This window comes from Planococcus citri, chromosome 4, assembly GCF_950023065.1.
Source record: "Planococcus citri chromosome 4, ihPlaCitr1.1, whole genome shotgun sequence".
Classification (NCBI taxonomy): domain Eukaryota; kingdom Metazoa; phylum Arthropoda; class Insecta; order Hemiptera; family Pseudococcidae; genus Planococcus; species Planococcus citri.
In genome coordinates, this window is record NC_088680.1 from 39,368,616 (window position 1) to 39,390,779 (window position 22,164).

Consider the following 22,164-nt stretch of genomic DNA (forward strand, 5'->3'; position numbering starts at 1 on the left):
GCAAGTATAAAGGTGTCTTATGTGTAGCGTAATACGCCACACTTAAGACACCTTTCTAAATAACATGGCGGGTCAAAGAATACTTCATAGCGATTTTAATAGGGTTCCCCTTGGTGGGGGAACCCTAAAAACAAAGAAGGAAAAACTGAAAAATAACAGCTTCAGTTTTCATTTTTTAATTTGAATTTAATTTCATTTCATTTCATTTTTTAAATTTTTAGTTTCAGTTTCTTATTCCTTTTTTTGATTTTCTTCTTTCAAGTTTCAATTCGTTTTGGTTCAAGTTGTACATATATTTAAGGGAGGTATCTTGCTGGGTTTAAAAAAACCTTCATTTTAATACATAACATGGTAGAATTTGATAGACCTTTTTTTTTGCTTTTTTATAGCGCTTAAAAATCCTATAGCTACCTAGCCCTATTCATCACCTCTTTTTGAAGTCGTTTCACAACAATTTCTTTTGTGGGCTTCACTAAATTTTTTCACTTTTACATACGTACATTGCTTCCCTTCGCATGGGTAAAAAATCTTCTATTTAGAATAAAAAATAGAATACCATCTAAGTAACCTACACCAAAAAAGGTATTCGAAAATCTCACGATAGATAGGTACTAGGTAGGTTAGGTATTTCTTTACACACTGCATTAAACATAGACCTATCAAGATCAAAAAGTGTTATTTTATTTCCCACAGTATATTGGCAAAATTATATACTTTGGGTACACATGCAAGCTAATGTGAATGAAAAACTCATTGAACTTGATGCACTTAAAGTTAGGTCACCAATACCTACACCAGAATAACACTACTCTCGTTCTCGTACAACTTCAACCCTGGAATTAATTTCACACTACACTTCTGCAGAATCAATACGCATTATAAATATTAAAAAACAAGAGCATGGATAGCCCAGGCTGCTGAAAAAATTATCAATTTGTAAATTTGACCAGCCAAAATTACACAGCACCATAACATCGTTTCTTGAATAAACGATAACGCTGGCTGTTAGAAACCATCTGATTGGTCCGTTTTGAAGGCCGAAGCAGTCGTCGAAAAACACACGCACTCGCATTACTTCACTTGAATCCGATTCTCTTATCATTTTCGACGGTGGAGTGTTGTCAACAGTTGATATTTTTCGAAATACGAGAACAAAAAGGGCAAATCTATTCGTGGTGTGTTCGATTTTTTGGCTACCGAATCTCTTTCGCCCAATGAACAAAAACATAACATTCAATTCGTACCATATGTTGGATTAATTAATCGTCGGAATTACTTTTATGGATCGTTCGAGTACAACTACCAACTTCGAATTATGTTGTTGAGTAAGATTTTTATTTAACTAATTTACATTTCATATATTCTTCAAAGCTAAATTTGCATATCGTACCATTCTATCTTCTATCCGTTCATTCGGTGCAATTTCAGTTTCCTTATCATATCATCGATATATCAAAACACATCTGCGAAACTCTCGCCCATCTAATCCTTCCTTATGTTGTCATTCGATAATATTTTCATCTGCATGTGTATTGCAAAATCTCGTAACTACGACGTAATAAAATCTACGTACTGAATATTTTTTCTCAAGCCTGCGAACCACTTCAATCTTCACTGATGTCATTATTCTCTCTTATCAAACTCCAAACAATTCACGTTTATATCAAACTGCACCGCACAATAAATCCTACCGATAACATACTGTATTACTCGATGCTGAACTAATTTATAAACTTTGTTTATTATTCGCAGCAGACACAAAAAACCATGAAAATTCTCTGGTTTATGTTGGTAGTCGTCCTAAGTGTGGCCACATTCGGATATACAACTTGTTTAGTCGTAGTTTCATCCTTCCTGGTGTTTATTTCCGGGTAAGTAGTCGAATATGTGTATTGATTTAGTGCTCACAACGTTAATTAACACGAACATCTGTACAAATACATTCGTAAATTAACGATATTAATGTAAAATTGTCGAACGATTAATTATTTATTTGTATTTACAATCCATATTCGTTTAATTACAGAGCCATAACGTACGTGTATATCCAGCAAAGGCACACCATCGACGAAAGTCTAAATGAAATATCAAACTTATCATACGACAGTACCGGTTTACCTCAGGTTAATAGAAATTTCCGTTAATTTGAATTATAGTCGTCTGACTTTCGCTAAGTTGACAGAATTTGGAATACATATTGAAAGAACGTTTTACTAATTCATTTCATGACCAAATTTTAGGTAATAGAGTTGATGAAAAAGAACCAGAAAAAGTATAATTTCGATAATCGATTCACCGGATCTCACGTTATAGACGAAGAATTGCAGACTATTTTATATTACGTTTTTCGAGACTTCATACATCCTTGGTAAATATAAATAAACTCGGTTATTATCGAATTGTTCGTATCAGCTATTTTAGTTTCATTGATTGTAATTGCGATGTGTTTTTTTCTCTTTCTAATGAGTGATTCATAATTTATGTATTACGATAATAACTAGGTTGTACCGTAATATGTAATGTACATTATTACATATCGAAGCTAACATTATCCTCATTTATACATTTTTTAAATTCAATTTAACGTATTATACACGTGTTCGTTGTTACAGGTACGATAAGATTAGCGATGATCAAGAATTTCCTTACCAGTTAAAAGATACTGCTCATAAGATAATTTTCACATTAGCCAATAGGTTAGTAAGTAACTTCGATGATTTCGTATTAAAACGATCGTAGTTACTCGTGTTATTACATGGAAAATCTTAACAGTATTCCTCTACATAATTGTCTCGTTTCTCTGATTTTCTAGGATAAAAGAAGTCGACTGGATTCCATATTTTACCACACAGCTAGTTGACGATCTCGCTACCCACCTGCGTCTTTTCAAGCAGGCTAGATCAAAACTCAAGTCTGCTAATCATGGTAACCTAGAAACGTATTTTTTCGATCTAGAATTCACTTTGGAGCACGGTGCTATGTGCAGGGATCATATATGTATGAATGCCAAAGAAGAAAAAGGTAGTTCGATTATTTCTACACTCTTCTCATTTCTTCCTGCTCAAGAAAAATATATTAATCTGTATTATTCGTTTCATTTTCAGTATATTTGCAAAATATAGCCGATGCTTTCCTATACCAAGTGATTCCAGAATCGGATTTTTTATGCAGACCGTTGAGGTCGTTGACCAGAGAGATTCTGGCCGAGGTTATACTTTATCCAGTTATTTCGATGGTCTCAGATCCGGATTACGTTAACCAAAGTATTATATGGATGGTGAGTTGATTCAATCCTCTATTTATATTCTTCGTTGAAATTATCTATTTTGATTATTTAAACTGATCATCCCAATTCAAAAATTTGATTACAGTGTAGCGATTTTCCAGTCTCTAGTGATATATTTTTAAACATTCTCAAGACTACGAACAACGTAGACGAATTATATTCCATAAGATCGTACGTTCAAAAAGAGATTTCATCTTTGGTAAGAAGTTGCGATATCAGTATAAGTACTAATTCATCTTGTCTATTTCAATATATCGCCTTTTTTACTAATTATTTTTCATTCCCCTCAGAGATGCAATCCCAACGCTGAATCGGATAACTCTATCAAAAACCAATTAAGCAGTTTGCTTTACGTATCAAAAATCATCGACGTACGATTAAGCAGACTGCAAGAAGGTTCAGATCGAGACTCAACCGGTGTTCCGTCGACTGTCGATTATACCAAATTACTATCTCAAGAGAAGCTTATACAATTACCATTAGATTTAATATTACGTAATAATATCGCCTTATCTTATTTCATTGATTATATGTCTTCAATCGGATACCAAATATATATCTTCGCGTATTTAAACATAGAAGGTAAAGTAACACCGTCACTATTAGCTTCGTATAGTTACCATTGAGACAAATGTATTCAATTTTGTATTCATTTTTTTTCGCAGGATGGAAAATTTCTGCCAAACAAGAACTCTCTAGGTCGTCTAGTAAACCTAAAACTGAAGAACTAAAGACCTTCGAGCAGCTCAAAAGCGCTGCTCATTTACTCTACGAACAATACCTCTCGGAGAAATCCAATCTTAAATTAATTTCGGATAGTTTAATTGTCAGATCACTGTACGTTCGAATGAATACCGAAGCTCCGAAAGAGAATTGGTTCGATGATGTTATTCAACATTTATATAGCACTTTACAAGTGAGTCTAGCTGGTCAGTTTTTTAAACGTGTATAATTGTTTTGGAACGAGGGGGATCCATTTTACCAATTTCAACATTTTTTTGAAACGGTTCTTTGAATTGAACGTGTAGATACGTCATCAAGAAAAAAATCTGATTTTAAATTGCTATTCTTTTCGCTAATTTTCAGTAGATTTTCAAATATCTCATGTTTAAATTGAATTCAAAAAAATGTTAATCCCACTTTCTCCTCCTTCAAAATACCTTTAAAATGCAAGTAGAAAACATTTCAGATTGAAAATAAAAATTAAGTATTTTTTCTCCCTAAAATGATGAGTTTTTGTGAATCTTTCAATAATAAAACGTACGTAATTTTGAATTTTATATTTTCTAAATTTTTCTACGAAGTATTTTTATTCAAATTTTGACTCAACTCTTGTCTTGCAGAAATTACGGCTTGGAACTTCAGAAGTTTCCTTCGAAAGAAAACTTGAATTATTTATTTTTTTCCGCGGTATTATCTTCTTCCAACTTCATTTTTTTTTTTTTTTACAGAACGACGACAAATTTCTGCCAGGATTTCAAAATCATGCTTCCTACATAACATTACTAGCTGAACTCGAACTAATAAAAGAACCATTGATAAAAGATAACGACGACGACGAAGTAACCTCTGCAGACGAACTACTTGCTTCGTCTACTGATTCATCTGTTGGAAACTCGCCTACTAGAATTATAAACAAAGAATCAACAGGTACCATATTGTTAACGTACACTTTGAGTAACACTTTGACCCTTTTTTTCTTTCACCCTTCATCTCGTTAATATACTTATTCTAATCACGTACACATTCGACAGGTAACATCGATAATAACGCGACCACGGTCGAAGAAATGCTACAATCGAGTCAGACGGCATGTTTTACGTTGAATGCCAAAATCATCGAGACAGGTAAATTATTAACATTTTTTATTGATAGTATTTCTCGTAGTAATACATTATCAAAAAAAATGAGATATCCAAAACAAAATGAATATTTTTGCTAGCAAGTTCCCTATTTGTTATGGTTGTGTTGTTGCTGTTGCAGGTTTGGTACAAGAGAGTGGTAAAACTTTTGGCGTTTATGCGATCGCTGCTACAAAATTCTACAACGATGGACGTTCTGATAGCTGGCACGTGTATAGAAGGTATTCAGATTTTTATGATCTACATCAAAAGCTTAGAGAAAAAGTAAGTTATACTCAATTTTGAATCATATATTGTGGCTTTTTGCCGAAGTAAATACATATCAACTGAACGTAAATTCACAAAAGTACACTTTTTTCACAGTATCCAGATTTAGCCCAAGTCCCATTTCCTGGTAAGAAGACCTTCAACAACATGGAACGTAATGTTTTGGAGAAACGTATGAAGATGCTGAACAACTACATGAAGATTCTGATGCAGCTTAACGTCATCAAGTCACATCCTTCGTTGCAAGATATGCTGCTATCGTTTCTAGATCCTGAATTCGGTAAAGCTGTCCCAGGTGGACCATTATCCAAGACGGTACGTTGATATGAAACTTCTCAAGGCGTGCCTCTGATTTGAACGGGACCGTGATGTTTCGAAAAAACTTGGTCTAAAACCACTATGACGAATACTTCAGCCGCCCAAATCGATTTCTCAATTTTTGGCGAATTTTTGAAAATGCATTGATTATTTTTGGAAAATGCTTTTTGGAGAAATCATTATGTATTTAAAAATTACGGAAGATCAATCAACTCCCTCGAACCGAATCTCGTCATTCTCGGTCATTCTGGAGCCTCAAGTGCGATTTTTGATTTCTTCAAAAGACATGGAAAAAATCAAAAAATTTCTGTTTTTGGAAATATTTTTTTAAAATTTGCACGAATGGCGTTGTCTTGTCCAAAACTAACCTCCCAAATTTTCCATCATTTGTACTAAAAAATATATCATAGGTAAGTAAATTAATAATTCAAAAAAAAAAAAAAACATAAATTATTATGCTTATCCAACAGTGAGAAAAAATTTAAAATGTTTCAAAGTTGGTATAAGTAGAATTTTTCTGCGAAGATGATTATTATATCGATTGATCAAAATGACCGTACAAAACATCAGACAAAAAAATCAAAATTTTGTTTTGAAATCTGAAAACAGCCCCCTCTCTCTGCTCGTATGATCATTATTGATTAGCTTGAAAAGGAAAAAATTCATATTTTCCAACATGCAAATTTTTTAACTCAATAAAACGATTTGAATATTCTAAAAAATTCAAAAAAATGGTTCAAATTTCACACCCATGAAAAATCACTCGAATGAATCTTATATTCGTTATTTTCGTTCATTTCTCTATAGCTCGACAACTTGCTCATAAATCCTTTGAAAATGGTCGGAAATGCAGTCAAAACCATGCCTGATAATCTCCTCAATACCGTTGATGGTGTTATGGAAGGATTTAGTCGAGTGTTTCAAAAGCCATCGCGTAACGAGGAGGAAGAAGAGACAATGAAAGTCAGTTCAGAGATTGATTTTGAGGTAAGAAACAAACCAAACTAGGTATCAAATCATTCTAAATTTATAAATTAAAACAAATATTATTTTGTCAATTTAATAAGACCAATATTAATCATAATTTGTTAACTTTTTGTCTCGGAACATTTTACAGAGCGATAATATTCCACTTCGTATTATGTTACTGCTGATGACTGAAGTATTTGATTTAAAGACCAGAAACCAATGGTTACGTAAACGAATCATTGCTCTTTTGCGTCAAGTTATGCATGCCATGTTCGGCGATATTGTTAATAAACGGATCTTAGACTATGTAGCTGTGATTACAAGCCCACCAAAGGTTGCCCTTTGTTTGGCTAATATCAAGTAAGTTATTCCCAAGTTTGAAGGACTCTTCACAAACATCCCTTATTCAATTTCTTAATCAATCATTTTCATTTACAGAAACTCGATTTGGCCAAATAGCCAACGAGCTGTACCATCACCGCCTCGAGATAATGATATACGAATGCAAACCAGAGTAGCTGCGAAATGCGCCTTATTAGCCAGTCTCTCAGGTATACATCCCCTCAGTCTTCACTCTTCTTCGTCCATCTCCCTGCTTTACAATGAATTTTATAAAAATTAATTTTTCTTCATTATTTTACAGATGAATTGAAACACATTTTAGGAAGTGAGACATCTCGAACTGGTTTAATGCTGGTGTTTTCGATGTTCCAACATCAAGTACTTAACAAACGTCTGGTTTACGTGTTCTTCGAAGGAATTCTAGTCACACTTTTCCCTAATTTAAACGGTTTGCTGCAAAAACTGCACTCTCAGTCTCCCCGTGTATTGTACAACAAACAGAAAATTAAAACTAAAAAATAATTTTTTCTGGTTCGAATTTCTCTTCGCCTATTTACCCACGCCACTGTCGCGTCGTTGCTTCCAAGGAGAGAAAAAAATTGCACAAATATTACTGTCAATTTTTTTCCTATCATTTTCTAACGCATTTATAAAACGTTTTTTTCGTTATCATTTAGTTTTCTTCTTTTTCTATTTCGTTTTTCAAACTGTGATTTTAAAGAAATGATGGAAAAAAACACAGAACTAATACGTGAAAACGAAGTCAATTCGACGGTTCTCATTTTTGCTTCCATATATCTTTCTATTCTGACTTATAATAATATGTAATATCATTATATCATCGTACGTAAGATCTACAAGACGTACGTACGCGTATTCCTTCCAGTACCAATTTTATAGTATTTTTCATTCAGCCAGTTCATTAGACATGTACACGGTTACTTCCTTCTCTTTATTTATTTATTTTCCTGTCGTAAAAATATATACCTAGGAATAATAGAAATTTTATGTTAAGCTCATAAGTCTCATTCTCCCTCTCTCTGACCACTCATATTCTGGAATCTCTAGCGTAGTTACCAAAATATTGCGAGCAAAAAAATCATAATTTCATTCCATTTTTCAGTTTTTAATATTTTATTATCGTTATGTGTAATATATTTATGAACCTATTACCTACCTTTTTTTTTTCAAAAGAAAATGTATATTTTTTATTTATTTTAAGGAGAACGTATTTCATTTCGAGAGAAGTTTTTTTGTGTGCCTGTGTTTTTATATTACCCCATCGTATTACGGAATTTTTTTGTGTTTTATTTTTTTATTTTATAATATTATTATTTTTTATAAATAGTTATACAATTTTATCCTATTTTTGTCTCATTGTCAGTCAGCATATTTCTTCTTGTACCAACAAACGATCAAGTTTTTGATTATATCGATTTTATGTTCATTTTAAATATACCTATCTAGTACCTTTACCTACCTAGTTATGAGTATGTAGTCGAATTATTTAATACCTACCTATTGATTTAAATGTGAACAATTTTTTTTTTTTATTTGCGTGGTATTTATATTGCATCGTAATACATATGTATGTACATGGTAACATTTATTATTCAAAACAGTGATTTACGATAACATAATGTAAGCAAATATTATACGTACTATGTGGATTGAGTAAATTGAAAAATGATGTGCGCCTAATGCATAAATCAACCATTTTGTTCAAAAATATACGCATTCCGTTAACGTTTTACATTCGTTTTTCGTTAATTCTTCCATTCAATTTTTTTTTTTCAGTGCCATAAAATGGGTAGATAATGATTAGAAATAACACATTTCCGAACCAGTTGGAGAAATTATTTCACAACGATTTGCGCTTTTTTAGTTCAATTTTGAACATCCTTTGCATGGTAAAATGGAATCTTCTTTTCAGTTTTCTGGACCCTCAAACTGTATTCTGAAATCTTGAAAATGACTCCTTGGCCCTCAGTTCGCCCAACTATGCGTCAACAAAAACTTAATTTTTTTGCAAATATTTCTAAACGCATTCTCCACTTCTGTACCAATATTGGTAGGGGGGAGGGGGATGAAGCAAAATTTGAATTGTACGAAAAAACTCAGATCAATGTAACATGAAAAACTAAAAAATTTCCAAAAATGCGATAAAAACTGCTCGAAGTCAAGTTCGCTATTTTTTACTTACAAAGGAATCTTTACATCTTTACAACCCATAAACTCTGGGTATGCGCTGAAATTTGGCTCACTGGAAGTGCATGTCATTGTCACCTCGGAACCAAATTTTTAGCTACTGAATTTGATTTTTCGATTTTAGGTGAATTTTTGAAAATGGCAAAAATAGACCGTTCGTAAAATTAATTTTCTACACAGTAGAATAGAGATGAAAATCGGTTTCTGTATTAAAAACCATGTTCCTGGTACCGCTTCCTTTCATTCCTATCCCCTGTTTCTCCAGGCATAATTCCAGTTTAAATTAATATGTTGTTAAGATAAAAAAAGTGACTGCGTTTTCCAATTCAATTCGAATTAATTTTGGCAATGTATCAAAAATTTAACACAGTAAATGTTGTTGTTTGCGCTGTAGCTCATTAAAATGGAAAAAAATTGCAAATAAAAATATTTTTAAGATTATTTACTATGCTAAAAAGACCACAGAAAGCTGAATTGTAATAAAAGATGCATAATATGTAGTTGGTGATCCATTCTCAGATGTTGACAATGAAAAATTTGACGAATTTTTCTGAACACTTTTTCGTTTCATTTTCAATATGAAAAATTCCTCGTATTAGGTCTGCGATGAGGTAATTTTTACATTTTTTCGCTAAAGATTATTTTCATGTAGGCTAGGCCAGCCTAAACTCTTCGTTAAAAACACAGCGATTAAATTTTCTACGTTTCTTTGTCGATTGGTTGAATTCAAATCGAATTACCATACCAATCATTTACCTAGCCAGTCTATTCAAATTAAAATATTTACAACTTGACACATGGGTATAAATTTCCATCATTTTTTCTTGCTTTCGAAAAATCCTCGCAGCTCGCACCAACTTATCTTTAACTTTTCAAGTACGTTTCAATCACGATTACAATGATTTCGAATAAATTTATAAATTTATTCATGCTGCAGTTCGAACGATGGTAGAAAAAAAAGCTATCAAAGTTGAAAAGGAAATGAAAGAGAAAAAAAAACTTCACGACGAATTGCCCATTGCTTACGTATTTTTAAAATCTAAACGCAGAAAAACCAGTTTATATGCGACTACCTGACGATTTCCATCAATTATTCGCATATTATACCATAAGCATGCTACAAAATCTCGACCATCTTATCTCTTACAATGTTACCTACCTAACTAAGTTCGATGTAATCATATCATGTGTTTTTCGTATGTACGTTGCTCACGCGTTAGAAAACCCGTGACTAACACACGGGATTCTGCAGGTAAAAAGCATGAATTGGTAAATTAAACCACTAATGATGGGGTACCCGGTGAGATAACAAAATCATCGCAATTTTAATTCAAATTTGTTCACATAACTATAAAGCTTTAACACATTCGACCGAATACCGCGGTTCATTAGCAAATTCATCGTTTGACGTAGACTCATTTTCAAATCCGATCATCGGCGAGGATACACGCGGATTTTATGTGAATTTTAATTTTTTTTTTTCATAAAACTACCTAACTATAAATCTATTCGACGTCAAAAAAACAAATCACCGTGTTAGCAACCATAATAATTCACCAGTTGGAAACAATAGTATAGTGTAATTATTTGTACGAAACACCTAGCATTCCTATTTACACGGGCATTAAGGTGAAAAAAATTGATAAAAATTACCCACACTACTTTTTTAACTAACGCATGGTTTAATATCAACTGCAAAATTTTCCAACCGTGTCCGCGTCTTTTGAAAAAATCGCGCAAATGTCTTTTCGAGTTTTAGTGTATCGGTTATTCGTATTTTTTGTCGTATATTTGTCGTCTCCGAGATGGATAGCTTCCTCCGATGTATCGAAAAAGCCACATATTATTCTTATCACCGCAGATGATATGGTAAGTCAATGTTTTTAACTACCTATACCTACGTATATTCCGAAATACTTAAGAATGTTCATAAACGTCTTCGTTTCGTGCAACATTAATTTTCGTTTGTGTTACGAAATCAACTTAGACAGAATGCGCGAAGCTTATAAGCAGTTTACGTAAATAAACGATTATAATAATCTCTGTAGTAGAATGTAGGTAGTAGGTATCTATTTTTAATTTCTCGAGTACCTACCTTAAATGAAAAGAAATAACAATTGAGCGCGTTAAAATTCAGAAAAGCGATTATTTTTTTTATCGAAAAAGGTTGGCACCGTAAACACTTTGACAACTGCAATAAAAAAATTCGACATTTATTTCAATAATATAAAAATATGTTATCATCAAAATTGAAGTTTTTGCCACCATCAGAGTTGTTGAAGACAAAAAAAATTTTTAAATCGTTTGCTTCAACACTACTTATAAAATTATCTTTATTTTAATGTAGATAATATTTGAATTTAGCCTGGTTTCGTAACTTGGAAATTACTAATGGTCGGTCGTAGGGATCAGAAAAGTCAAAATTCTCAATTAAAATTCAAAAATCTAAACACAAATTTTGGAAGTTTAAACATTAACTGACGATTTTCTTCGGCCACTTTTGAATCGTGACTGAAATGTGATCAATCAAATTACATCTATCTGTAAAACACTGCTTCATTTCCAGAAAAGTTGAATTTCTAGTGCTTTCAAAATTTAAGATTGATAGAAATTTGAGTTTCGGAGATAAGGACAGAAAGCTCAGGAAGTCATAATACATTTCTCGCAACATGCAAGGCAACTGGAATTAAAATGAGGGAGGGGGTTCAAACGAACACTGCCAGGATGAGGAAGGTACCTATTTCAACCACAGATACGTATTACCTACTGAAGTACATAGAAGAACAAAACACATCATCACGATAAGTTGCCTAGCTTGTGAACTGAAGGAGTAATATTTTTTGCAAAACTGAAAAATTCAATTTTGAAAATTCATCAAAAATAAAAAACAAAGTTCGGATTATTCAAAATGAAGCCCCAACACTACACCATAGTACTGTAATGGGCGAAAGAAAAATGCTATCATGACAAATTCAGGGTGTCCACTCATTTCTGGAAATGATTTTCCCTGACTTTTCCAGGTTTTCCAGACCAATTTTTCCATTTTTCCAGACCATTTTTCTCAATTTTCTATGCTCACCCCATACTTCAATTTAAAAAAAATTGGGGGGGGGGGTAATTTTTTTTCATAAGCTTCTCTTCGAACTGGATACTTCTTCGGATATAAAAAAACAGCTTAACTTTGATTATTAACTTTTCTAATTAAAAATAAATAAAACATGCATCAAGTTTGGCCAATTGATAAATACCTACGTATTCATATAACTTATGAAAATTTTTCTTTTCTTTTTTTGATTTTTGAAGGCCTCAAAATGTGAAATTTGTTCATTTTAAAATGAGAGACAAATTGGCCCGAGCGAAACGAGGGCGAGAACTTTCAAAAATTTTTATTTCAAGATGCCTGAAAACGAGTTTTGTTTTGAATGGATGTTTTTTTGAAGGAAGTTTACTCTTGAAAAAGAAAACAGACCAGGCTCGAGCGAAGCGAGGGCGGAAGGTTCTGAGGTTCTGAGAATTTGAGTTTCGAGAGTCATAAAAACGAGGTTTTTTTTATGTGGAACGAGTAGCTTTATTTTGGCTTTTAAAATTTTAGAATATTTGAATTATGTTTGGTTTTCTTAGTGAGGACGAGTAGCTTTTTTTTGGGCTTTTAAAATTTTAAGTTGATTTTGAAAAATAAAATAGAACAGGCCCAAGCGAGGGCGAAAGCTCTTGTAATTTGTATGTATTTCGAGATGCTTAAGAACGGTGTTTTTTTCGTGAGGAGTTCATTTTTTGGCATAAAAACGTGATTTTTATAATCTAGAAATTTTCATGGAGCCCTTAAAAAAGAAAAGAAGCCCAAGCGAAGCGAGGGCAAAAGCTTTTGAAAATTTGCGTTTCGAGAAGTGAAAAACAGTGTTTTTCTTTCATCACAGGTCCTTATTCAGAATTTTCAATTGATCGTTTTTTCAAAATTCCAGGGATTTTGCGTGAAAATTACGAAATTCCCTGACTTTTCCCTGACTTTTCCAGACCGACACAATTCCCTGACTTTTCCAGGTTTTCCAGGTTTTCCAGACCTGTGGACACCCTGCAAATTGTTTATTTTTAAAATCAAATCGAGTTTTGGTCTAACAATAAATTTATTTCGAAAATACCAGAGGCCTTCAAAAGAATAATAGGTACGTTTATCATATTCTACAGTTGAGAAACTTTACAATGTACATACCTACATTTTTTTCAAACTCTTTATTTTTTTCGCAAATGTATTTTTTGTGATTAAAACAAAAAAACAGGGAAAAAATAACAAATTTTCCATCTCAAACAATTGCCAAGTGTATAACAAAATTTCAAAATGAAAAAGTAGGACTCGAGCAGTATTTTGACAGTTTATTTTTCAAACACTTCACAACTCCTGTATGGTGGAGAAGGGAGAGAGGTTCCACATCCAACATGGGTCATTCCACGTCAATTGAACCAAGAAGTGGTAAGGGGGCCCAAAAGTTTCGAAACGTATTTTCATATCGTTCCGACTCTCAAAAATTCTGTAAAGTATGCGAAAAAATTGCGATTTTTTAATTTAAAACAAGAAAACAAGTTTTGATAGATGAAGTTGACCCATTTGACCCCTATTTTTACGTATCTGTTGAAAAAGTTGAAAAAACCCTTTCACTCGATGAAATGAACTCCTCACAAAAAAATCAAAATTCGAAAAGATTCAAAAAATGAACGAATTTCAATTTTTTTGTTGTGAGTGTAATTTTTATCAACTTTTTCATAAAATACGTCAGAAAGAGGTCAAAATAAGACAACTGAATAAATTTAAACTTTTTTTGATGTTTGAAATTGAAAATTGAATTTTTTCGAATTTGGATTTTTTGTGAGGAGTTCATTATTCATCGAGTGAAAGGGTTTTTTCAACTTTTTCAATAGATACGTAAAAATAGGGGTTAAATGGGTCAACTTCACCTATCAAAACTTGTTTTCTTGTTTTAAATCAAAAAATCGCATTTTTTCGCAAAATTTAAATTTTTTAAAATCAACTGTGCAACATGTTACCGTCCCAATTTTTTAATATGTTGTTCAGCATGAAAAGTTGTCCATAATATATTTTTTTCCGAATTTTTGAGAGTCGGAACGATATGAAAACTACGTTTCGAAACTTTTTGAGCTAATTTTTTGTACGAAAAAAAGCGGCAACACTGATTTTTATGAGATATCACCAAAAAGCCTTTCAAAACCCCTAACTAGGGGAAAATGTTCCATTTCGGTAAGTATCGCGGATATCGAGTAATCCACTGCTGAAATGGATGATATTTTAGGTTCACTGAAAACTTTGACACCCCCTGCCTGCCTTTAAAAATGGGCTAGAGGGCTGCGATTTGCGTCATTGGTCATCCCTTCAAAAGGTCTTTCCAGAGGAAAAATTTCAAAAAAATCGCCGAACCCCCCTACCACTTCTTGGTCCAATTGACGTGGAATGACCCACATGTTGATTTTTCGCTTTTTCGGTATCGTTAGTCATTTTTTTAAATTTTTTGGAGGAAGGCAGCGGGAGGTGTCAAAAATACCTTTACCATTTCAATTCCTCATGGGCGATTCTGCAAACATTTCACGACTACTTTTGGAGGAGGAAAAGAGAGATCAAAATTTCACACCTAAATTTTTCACTTTTTCAGTAGGGGAGGGGGGTCTTGATATTTTTCGAGGGGGGTGGACGAGAGTTAACGATATTTTTACTGTCTGAATTTTTTGTTTTTCAAATTTTTCAATTAGTTTTGAACGTTTTTAATAAAATTATCATCATACTTTTTCAACCTAGTTCAGAAAAAAAAAAAAAAATTTGAAAGGCTAGCGAGGCATAATATTTTTGAAAAAATTTTAGTTTGGAATATCAAAAAAGTGCTTTTATACTTGAAAAAAAAAGAAAGTATCACCTACCTACTTACTGTTCTTCAAAAATGACTTGCAACAATGGAAAAAAAGTAAATGAATTTTTTTTATGGAGGTACAAGGCGAAATAAAATTTTGAAAATATCGAAAATTTACCATAAAAAATGAAAATAATAAAGATTTTTTTGTAACTATGTACTCAACAACCAATGATTTTCAAAAATCACCCACTGGAGTCTTTCGTTTTTCTTTTAAAAAAAATATTTACCTACTTTTAACGTGAAAGTCTCATAAAGTTCATTGAACATATCAGCCACATAGTCAGATTACTTTAATTGGGTATTCTGAATTTGAATCCTAAATTTTCAATTAAACGATTATAGGGATGGAACGATGTCAGTTTCCACGGATCAAACGTAATTAAAACGCCCAACATAGATGCATTAGCCTACCATGGTGTCATCTTAAACGACTTTCACACCTCATCGCTATGTACACCTTCCAGATCAGCTCTTATGACCGGAGAATACCCAATACACACAGGTAACGCATTCCTCTCACAGGTAGAGATATGTAGTTAGGTATAGGTACCTAGGTACTTCCTCTCTTTATCGTTTGCATGAATCATAACATTTTGATACTCATTCAGAATTTCCATCTACCTATAATTCATTCAGGTACTCAACATTCAGTCATACTAGAAGCTGAACCTACTGGTTTACCATTAGATAGGAAAATACTTCCAGAATTTATGAAAGATGCCGGCTACAGCACACATTTGATTGGAAAATGGCATTTAGGATTTTATAAAGAAGTATACACGCCAACTAAAAGGGGATTCGATTCATTTTACGGTTATTGGCAAGGTCATCAAGACTATTTTTCTCATTATGCTGAAGAAACTGTACGTAAATCAATTCGGACATACTACAGCTATAAGGACTTCTAGAAACAGAAAAATAATCCTTCGATTCAATTTAAAATTACAGTTCGGTCCTTTCATTGGGTACGATATGAGAAATGATTTAAAAACAGATTGGAAAACCGAGGGTCAATACTCGACTGATGTTTTCACTGGCAAAGCAGTCGATTTGATTGAAAAACACAACGCAGAAAAACCTCTTTTCTTATATTTATCTCAAATTGCTCCCCATGCTGGAGCTAAGAATGATCCTTTACAGGCTCCAGAAGAAGAAATCAAAAAATTCAGTCATATACCAAATCTTGAAAAAAGAAAATATGCTGGTGAGGAAGTTAAAAATAATGATTTGAAAAGAAATTCTTGAGAGTTTTGATTATGTTAAATTCAATATTGTTTTCTATCAATTGAAGCGATGGTGTCCAAACTTGACGAATCAGTGGGAAAAGTTGTAAAAGCGTTGAAAAATAAAAACATGCTGGAAAATTCTGTAATACTTTTCATGTCTGATAACGGAGCTCCAACTGTTGGAATTTACGCAACAACTGGTTCAAATTATCCTTTCAGAGGGGTAAGAGTTGATTTAAAATTCCTTACTCAACTGAATCTTCGACAAATAATAACAATCAAAAGGACACAATCGTAATTGTAATATTTGATTATATTCTCCAGATCAAATCTACTGAATGGGAAGGTGGTACCAGAGTTCCAGCCATCGTTTGGAGTCCTCTTTTTACCAGACAACAGAGAGTATCCAACATGATGATGCATATGGTTGATATTTTACCTACTTTATGCAAAGCAGCAGGTAGGTAATTTATAATGAAAAATGTAGTCGTTTTTTCTGACACTCTGGTTCAATAACCATTGAAATTTGTTCATCAGGATTGAATTTAGAAGACGTTGGCGAAATCGACGGTAAAAATATGTGGGAAAATCTTGTGAACGGAAGCGAGGAGTCTCCTAGGACTGAATTTGTCTACAATATTGATCCAGCACATGAAAGTAACGCTTACGGTGCCATTCGTCTGGGTGATTGGAAATATATCCAAGGTATTCTAAAGTGATTTCTATGTAACTTAAAGTAAAATAAAATCAGTCACATTCAATTTTTCACTTACCCAATTATTTCAGGAACCAAAAATACCACCGGACCGGAAAACGACTGGTATAACATATTCAATTTAGAAGCTGTGTTCGATGATACATTCTACGATACCGCTGACATAATAAATTCATCGGTGGCTAAAGCTATATCAACACTGACACTACCACTACACAACACCGATTACGATCACAAACACATAGATATACGTCGTATAGACTTGAGTAACGAAGTAGACAAAGGTACGAAAAAACACTAGCTACACAATTAAAATTCCGAGTTTCATTTCAATAACGATGTATAATCTTTCATTCGTAGAATTAGAATCCAATATTGATGAAATTCTCACACCGGAGAAGATCCTCAGCTTACGAGAAGAAGCACGAATCGACTGCTCCAGAGCACTGCATCGACCACCTTGTATGCTAAATGAGGCACCGTGTTTGATAAATTTACTAGAAGATCCCTGCGAGAGGTACAATTTGGCCGATGAGAATCCACTACAGATGGAAATAATGCGCGAATTATTCGAGAAATATCGTCAAGAGGTGATACCTCCGATGAATAAACCCAGAGATGAAGATGCTGATCCGACAAATTATAACGGTGTCTGGGTGAATTGGGGTGATCGTCAAAGTAGTACATTCCCATTCTACAGACGTATCACTCGTCGAGCAAAACAACTCAGAAAACGGCTTTCCTCTACGATGCAATGTATGAGATCTTGTGTATCATAAAATACCAACTTCAGGGCGAAATGATGACTTAAAATAATGCATTTTGAATCAATCCGACACTTATTGGTACAGGTACACACTGCGAATCGGAGAAAGAAAAATGCACAATGCTAGAATAACTTTCAATCACCATCGCGATTCATTAATTAGCAACACACGCGAACGCAAGCGAATAGATAATTAATTAATTAATTAAATTAATCAAAAAATGTCGAATTGTCCAAGAAAAAGCGCGACACTTCAAGTTCAAAAATTTCAAATTTCTTCCATCGATTATCAAAAACAAAAACTCGAACGACATCGATCATCCAGATCGATGAATGATTCGATTAAGATTCGATGTTCAATTCACTAATTTACTTTTCTACCGCAAGGAGCGTTTTAGTGATTGAATCTTTTTTCAGAATTTTTGAAAAATTTCAAAAATTTGTAATGAATTAATTTTAAATTACCTACCTATTTGAATAAAAATTTCATCACAGACTGTACTGCGCTTTTGAATTATTGATTTATTGAATTTATGAATTTCTCATAGGTAGTTTTTCAATAATATTCCCGAAATTCGATAAATGTTGGGAAAGTATAAAAAAAATCACTATGCTTGCAACAATCAATAATGCCGAATGTATTAAATTCAATAATAAGTAGTTCTAGTTACGTACTCCATATTAAAAAATAATTAAAAGCATTAGTTATAGTAATATTAATGCATTCAATTCAATGTTTTTATAATTTTTTACTCGAAAATTTGCAATTTGAGCGAAAGTGAGTGATAATCCATCTCCATCATAAATTCATAATTCAAGTACACCTATTGCTTTCTTGAATTTCCATTTCCAAAAAAGAAGAGTAAATTCTTCCAAAAACATAGAAATTTTTGAATGCCTGCCTACTTGATTTACAGCGCCAAGAACAATTTTTGCAACATGCTCAATCAAAATTGATGGATGTACGAAAAGAATCCAAGTACCTACATTCTTTATTATTTGCCTTAATGAAAATGTACAAATCTGATTTAAAATTTAATTACATGGTCGAATAAAATTGCAACAGTAATCACGACCATTTTATTTGAAGTACCTATAGCCGTTAACATTGAATCCATAGTAAAAATCAGAGAACTGATGACGAAATCTACAAAATTAGTATTTTTCTGCTTCCTCAATTCCTCGCAGCTAAATTCGGTTTGTTTCTAGCCAATTGTAAAAATGTTCCTGCGATTACCTTTGGATACGACTTTTCATTCAACTCTACACCGAATTCTTTCAAAGTTTCTTCGTAAATTGGAATTAGTTCCGTCAAGTACACGTGATCGATAGTTGGAAATAAATGATGTAGCGTATGTTCGCCAAACACCACCAATCCCAAAAAAATATTCCCAGTTACTTCCTTCCGTTCGTAAGTTGTGTCAACTTGATGTAAGCCCCAGTCTCTGTCATTTCTGGAAATTTATACATACAAGAGTTACATGAATGTGGACGACCTTTAATAAGCACAGCAACAATTTCACAAATATCAGGGTGTAGGTAGTAGGTACCTTGCTTTATCGCCTTCGTGAAATGCTTTATGATCATGATGAGCTGCTGTGAATCCAATAAATGAACTGATCGAACCGAAAAATAATAAGAATACGATCCATAAAAATAAAGAATGAATTTGAAATTTTCCTATAATCAGCATTAACGAAGGTACTACGAATAATAAGTAGTCTGGCCAGAAGAACTTATTTGAACGGATTCTAAAAAGTAAAAAGATAAAATAGTATATTACACAACGAGGGCCGAAAAAATCACTTTTTCTCCGAGTTTAGTGAAGTAATTTTTCCTGAACGAGGGTGGAAAATACTTATTTTTACATCCGAGCGATTCTCGCGAGGTCGGAAAAGTAGTACTTTTCACCCCTAGATAGGAAAATAATATTTCGAATACATTTTTAGTAAATGCTACCTACATTCATGAATTGGCTACCTTTATATGTATTATTTATCAGTAGGTATTATTGTACCTGATTGAATACACAGGCTACTTAGGCTACACTTACCTGTTGAAAATTTGAAAAAAAGGAGACAGAGCCCAGAAAAGAGGAAAATACACCAAAGGCCCGTACCTTATCCACACGGACTTATTTCTCCGCGGCAAAAATTGAAACAATGGTTCCATAAATGTTATTTCAATATCTTTCAAAGTATTGGGATACAAATGATGACTCAAGCAATGAGAAATTCGCCATTCTCTGAAAGCAATGAAGAGTTCTTGGCATTGAGTAAGGACATCTGTTTATTTATACCTACATATTTGACCAATGACCATACCTACCAACCTAAGACTAAATCCGACAAAATAATAATAATAACTTCTCCACATATTATCCTTCATGTGAATAAAATTATGTGCACAGTTGAGTACAAACGTGAACATGATTCCTGCTAAGGCTGCAAACCCAACACTTTCATATTTGGCTGAGCAAACTGCAAAAGTCAGTGCAGAAATGAACAGCAAATCTAAAAATGTGGTCGAAATTCGAGAAATTTTCGGAGCTTTGTAATTAAAATGTTTTAAAGCTTTGCGTTTAATTGTTCTATAGAACCCATTCGGTTTAAAGGTGAAAGGAGAGTTGCGAGGGGAAATGGCATCTCGAACGTAAAATTTAGGTAGTAGTTTATCTCGGCAACTGGAGTCAAATGGTGGGATTCGAATGCTTCCGTTATATCTGTACCCTGCATAGACGAAGACATACGGATTAAAAATAGGGGGCACGATACCTACCTAAACTACCTTATATGTACTAAATATTTGATAGGTAATTATAAATTCGTGCTTACTTTGGTCACTGTAAGCCAAAAAGCTCCACCAGGATGCTGCATAATGAATGAATTCAAATCGTATAATTTATCGTGCACCCTCCACAGACCATCGGCGCCATCATCCAGTTGTTTACCTTCTAGCCACGCATCTACACTTGGAATTCCATCGTCTCTCTTACTTGGATACGTAATCTCAGGCCAGCTTTTCTCTGCAGCTTGAGGAGGCATCGTGAACAGCACTATCCACTAACTGTATTCAAAAAGGAGCAATCGAAGTAACTCAAAAAAGGAAATAAATACTATAGTACAAATTTTCAACATCACCTATCAAAGAAACACTTTTTTTACCATCAAAGTGAATGTCCTATAGTTTAAAAAAAACAGATGTGAGAAATTCGTATCTTGAGAATGTCTTTATCGATACGAAGGTCATATCAAGAAGACAGGTAAGTATGTACCTACTTCACTTTTGTACGATAATACCCACTTGTGGCCAAAAATAAACGGACACTTAAAGGTGTCATTTAGGAAATCGAGAATTTTCAGATAAACGCCTAAGATAATACTAAAGGAGAGATTGGATTTATATGAAATTGCATTTTTTTATCCTGCAAAGATGATTGCGCATATCACTTTGATCTTTGCGATTCATACGATTTGGAGTTGATTAAGCCGCATTTGTTTGTTGCATATCTTGGTCATAAATGCATAAAACGTCATATTTTCATCATTTTCAGCGCATATTTCCGCACTTTAAAACAATTTCCCTCGTTTCCAGCATTTTTTAAAATTTTGTTAATATTTTAAAATTTTGTTATCTTTTCCATCAAAAAAGCGTCACTATACCTACTTCAAAAAAAAAAAATTCTCAAAAAATGAATAAGTATTGTTTAAAAATTAAACATTATTCAGAGATAATTACAGAATACTATTTTGATATTTTCAAAATTTAGGAATGAAATGAATCACCGAGAAAAACAGGCTGTCATGTTATTCTGTTAGAAAAATGTTTTCTTCAGACATGCATGTTGATTTTGCATATTTTTGCATTTTTTAAAAATAAATGCATATACTCGTATTAATTACATCATATTTCGACCATAATAAATGCATGTTTTATGTGCATATTTTCAAGTTTTTCGAGCACAAAAATCCGTTCTCTAATGATAAGAATTCAAGAATTATATTCAGTTTATAAAAATCCAGATAAAATTGAAAGTGCACGTATATAGGTACTCGTACTCTATCTTTTAAAGTTTCAATATCCGTTTGAGAGAAAAAACTAAATTATTCAAGGAAAGCAAGAAAATAACATAGGTACAATCCACAAATAGTTCATCTATTAAATACCTAGGTGGTTAATATTTTATTACATCACTAATTATAGGTTCATTCATTTTTTTTTTCGTTTACTTTTCAAGGTAAGTACCTCTAATTTATTTTCGCCAAAAATTGCCTCGAACTCATTCACTTG

The 22,164-nt window shown here is 33.0% G+C and overlaps 3 protein-coding genes across 3 annotated transcripts; 2 read left to right on the top strand and 1 right to left on the bottom strand.

Annotated features, from left to right (window-relative positions):
- The first annotated feature begins 1,068 nt into the window (after positions 1–1,068).
- Positions 1,069–8,797, top strand: LOC135845833 (sorting nexin-13-like). The gene is made up of 18 exons (XM_065364678.1): positions 1,069–1,325; positions 1,753–1,871; positions 2,027–2,123; positions 2,241–2,368; positions 2,613–2,696; positions 2,813–3,021; positions 3,105–3,277; positions 3,372–3,485; positions 3,577–3,868; positions 3,952–4,202; positions 4,738–4,936; positions 5,041–5,133; positions 5,270–5,412; positions 5,512–5,730; positions 6,541–6,720; positions 6,851–7,062; positions 7,141–7,253; positions 7,346–8,797. The coding sequence occupies exons 2-18, from the start codon at positions 1,768–1,770 to the stop codon at positions 7,564–7,566; spliced, it is 2,832 nt and encodes a 943-aa protein (XP_065220750.1). The 5' UTR covers positions 1,069–1,325; positions 1,753–1,767; the 3' UTR covers positions 7,567–8,797.
- A 1,563-nt stretch (positions 8,798–10,360) lies between these two features.
- On the top strand, positions 10,361–18,375 carry LOC135845835 (arylsulfatase B-like). The gene is made up of 9 exons (XM_065364679.1): positions 10,361–11,121; positions 15,510–15,669; positions 15,804–16,030; positions 16,116–16,371; positions 16,459–16,616; positions 16,718–16,853; positions 16,931–17,098; positions 17,180–17,392; positions 17,469–18,375. Exons 1-9 carry the CDS (start codon positions 10,993–10,995, stop codon positions 17,885–17,887), a joined length of 1,866 nt encoding a protein of 621 aa, XP_065220751.1. The 5' UTR covers positions 10,361–10,992; the 3' UTR covers positions 17,888–18,375.
- Positions 18,376–18,896: 521 nt separating this feature from the next.
- On the bottom strand, positions 18,897–21,509 carry LOC135845836 (cytochrome b5-related protein-like). Its single transcript, XM_065364680.1, is given in 7 exon segments — positions 18,897–19,328; positions 19,425–19,625; positions 19,928–20,119; positions 20,207–20,561; positions 20,564–20,603; positions 20,709–20,940; positions 21,015–21,509. Coding segments are annotated over 6 exon segments (1,278 nt in total). The 5' UTR covers positions 20,919–20,940; positions 21,015–21,509; the 3' UTR covers positions 18,897–19,048.
- Between the last annotated feature and the right edge of the window lie 655 nt (positions 21,510–22,164).

What these genes read in the sequence shown, in the direction of transcription:
- LOC135845835 (XM_065364679.1), top strand. Translation starts at nt 10,993, where the DNA reads ATGTCTTTTCGAGTTTTAGTGTATCGGTTATTCGTATTTTTTGTCGTA. An exon ending in CAAATTATCCTTTCAGAGGG is followed by an intron (nt 16,617 to 16,717) that starts GTAAGAGTTGAT and finishes TATATTCTCCAG; the next exon opens with ATCAAATCTACTGAATGGGA. An exon ending in GAGTAACGAAGTAGACAAAG is followed by an intron (nt 17,393 to 17,468) that starts GTACGAAAAAAC and finishes TTTCATTCGTAG; the next exon opens with AATTAGAATCCAATATTGAT.
- LOC135845833 (XM_065364678.1), top strand. Translation starts at nt 1,768, where the DNA reads ATGAAAATTCTCTGGTTTATGTTGGTAGTCGTCCTAAGTGTGGCCACA. An exon ending in GAATGCCAAAGAAGAAAAAG is followed by an intron (nt 3,022 to 3,104) that starts GTAGTTCGATTA and finishes TTTCATTTTCAG; the next exon opens with TATATTTGCAAAATATAGCC. An exon ending in GTTCAGAGATTGATTTTGAG is followed by an intron (nt 6,721 to 6,850) that starts GTAAGAAACAAA and finishes AACATTTTACAG; the next exon opens with AGCGATAATATTCCACTTCG.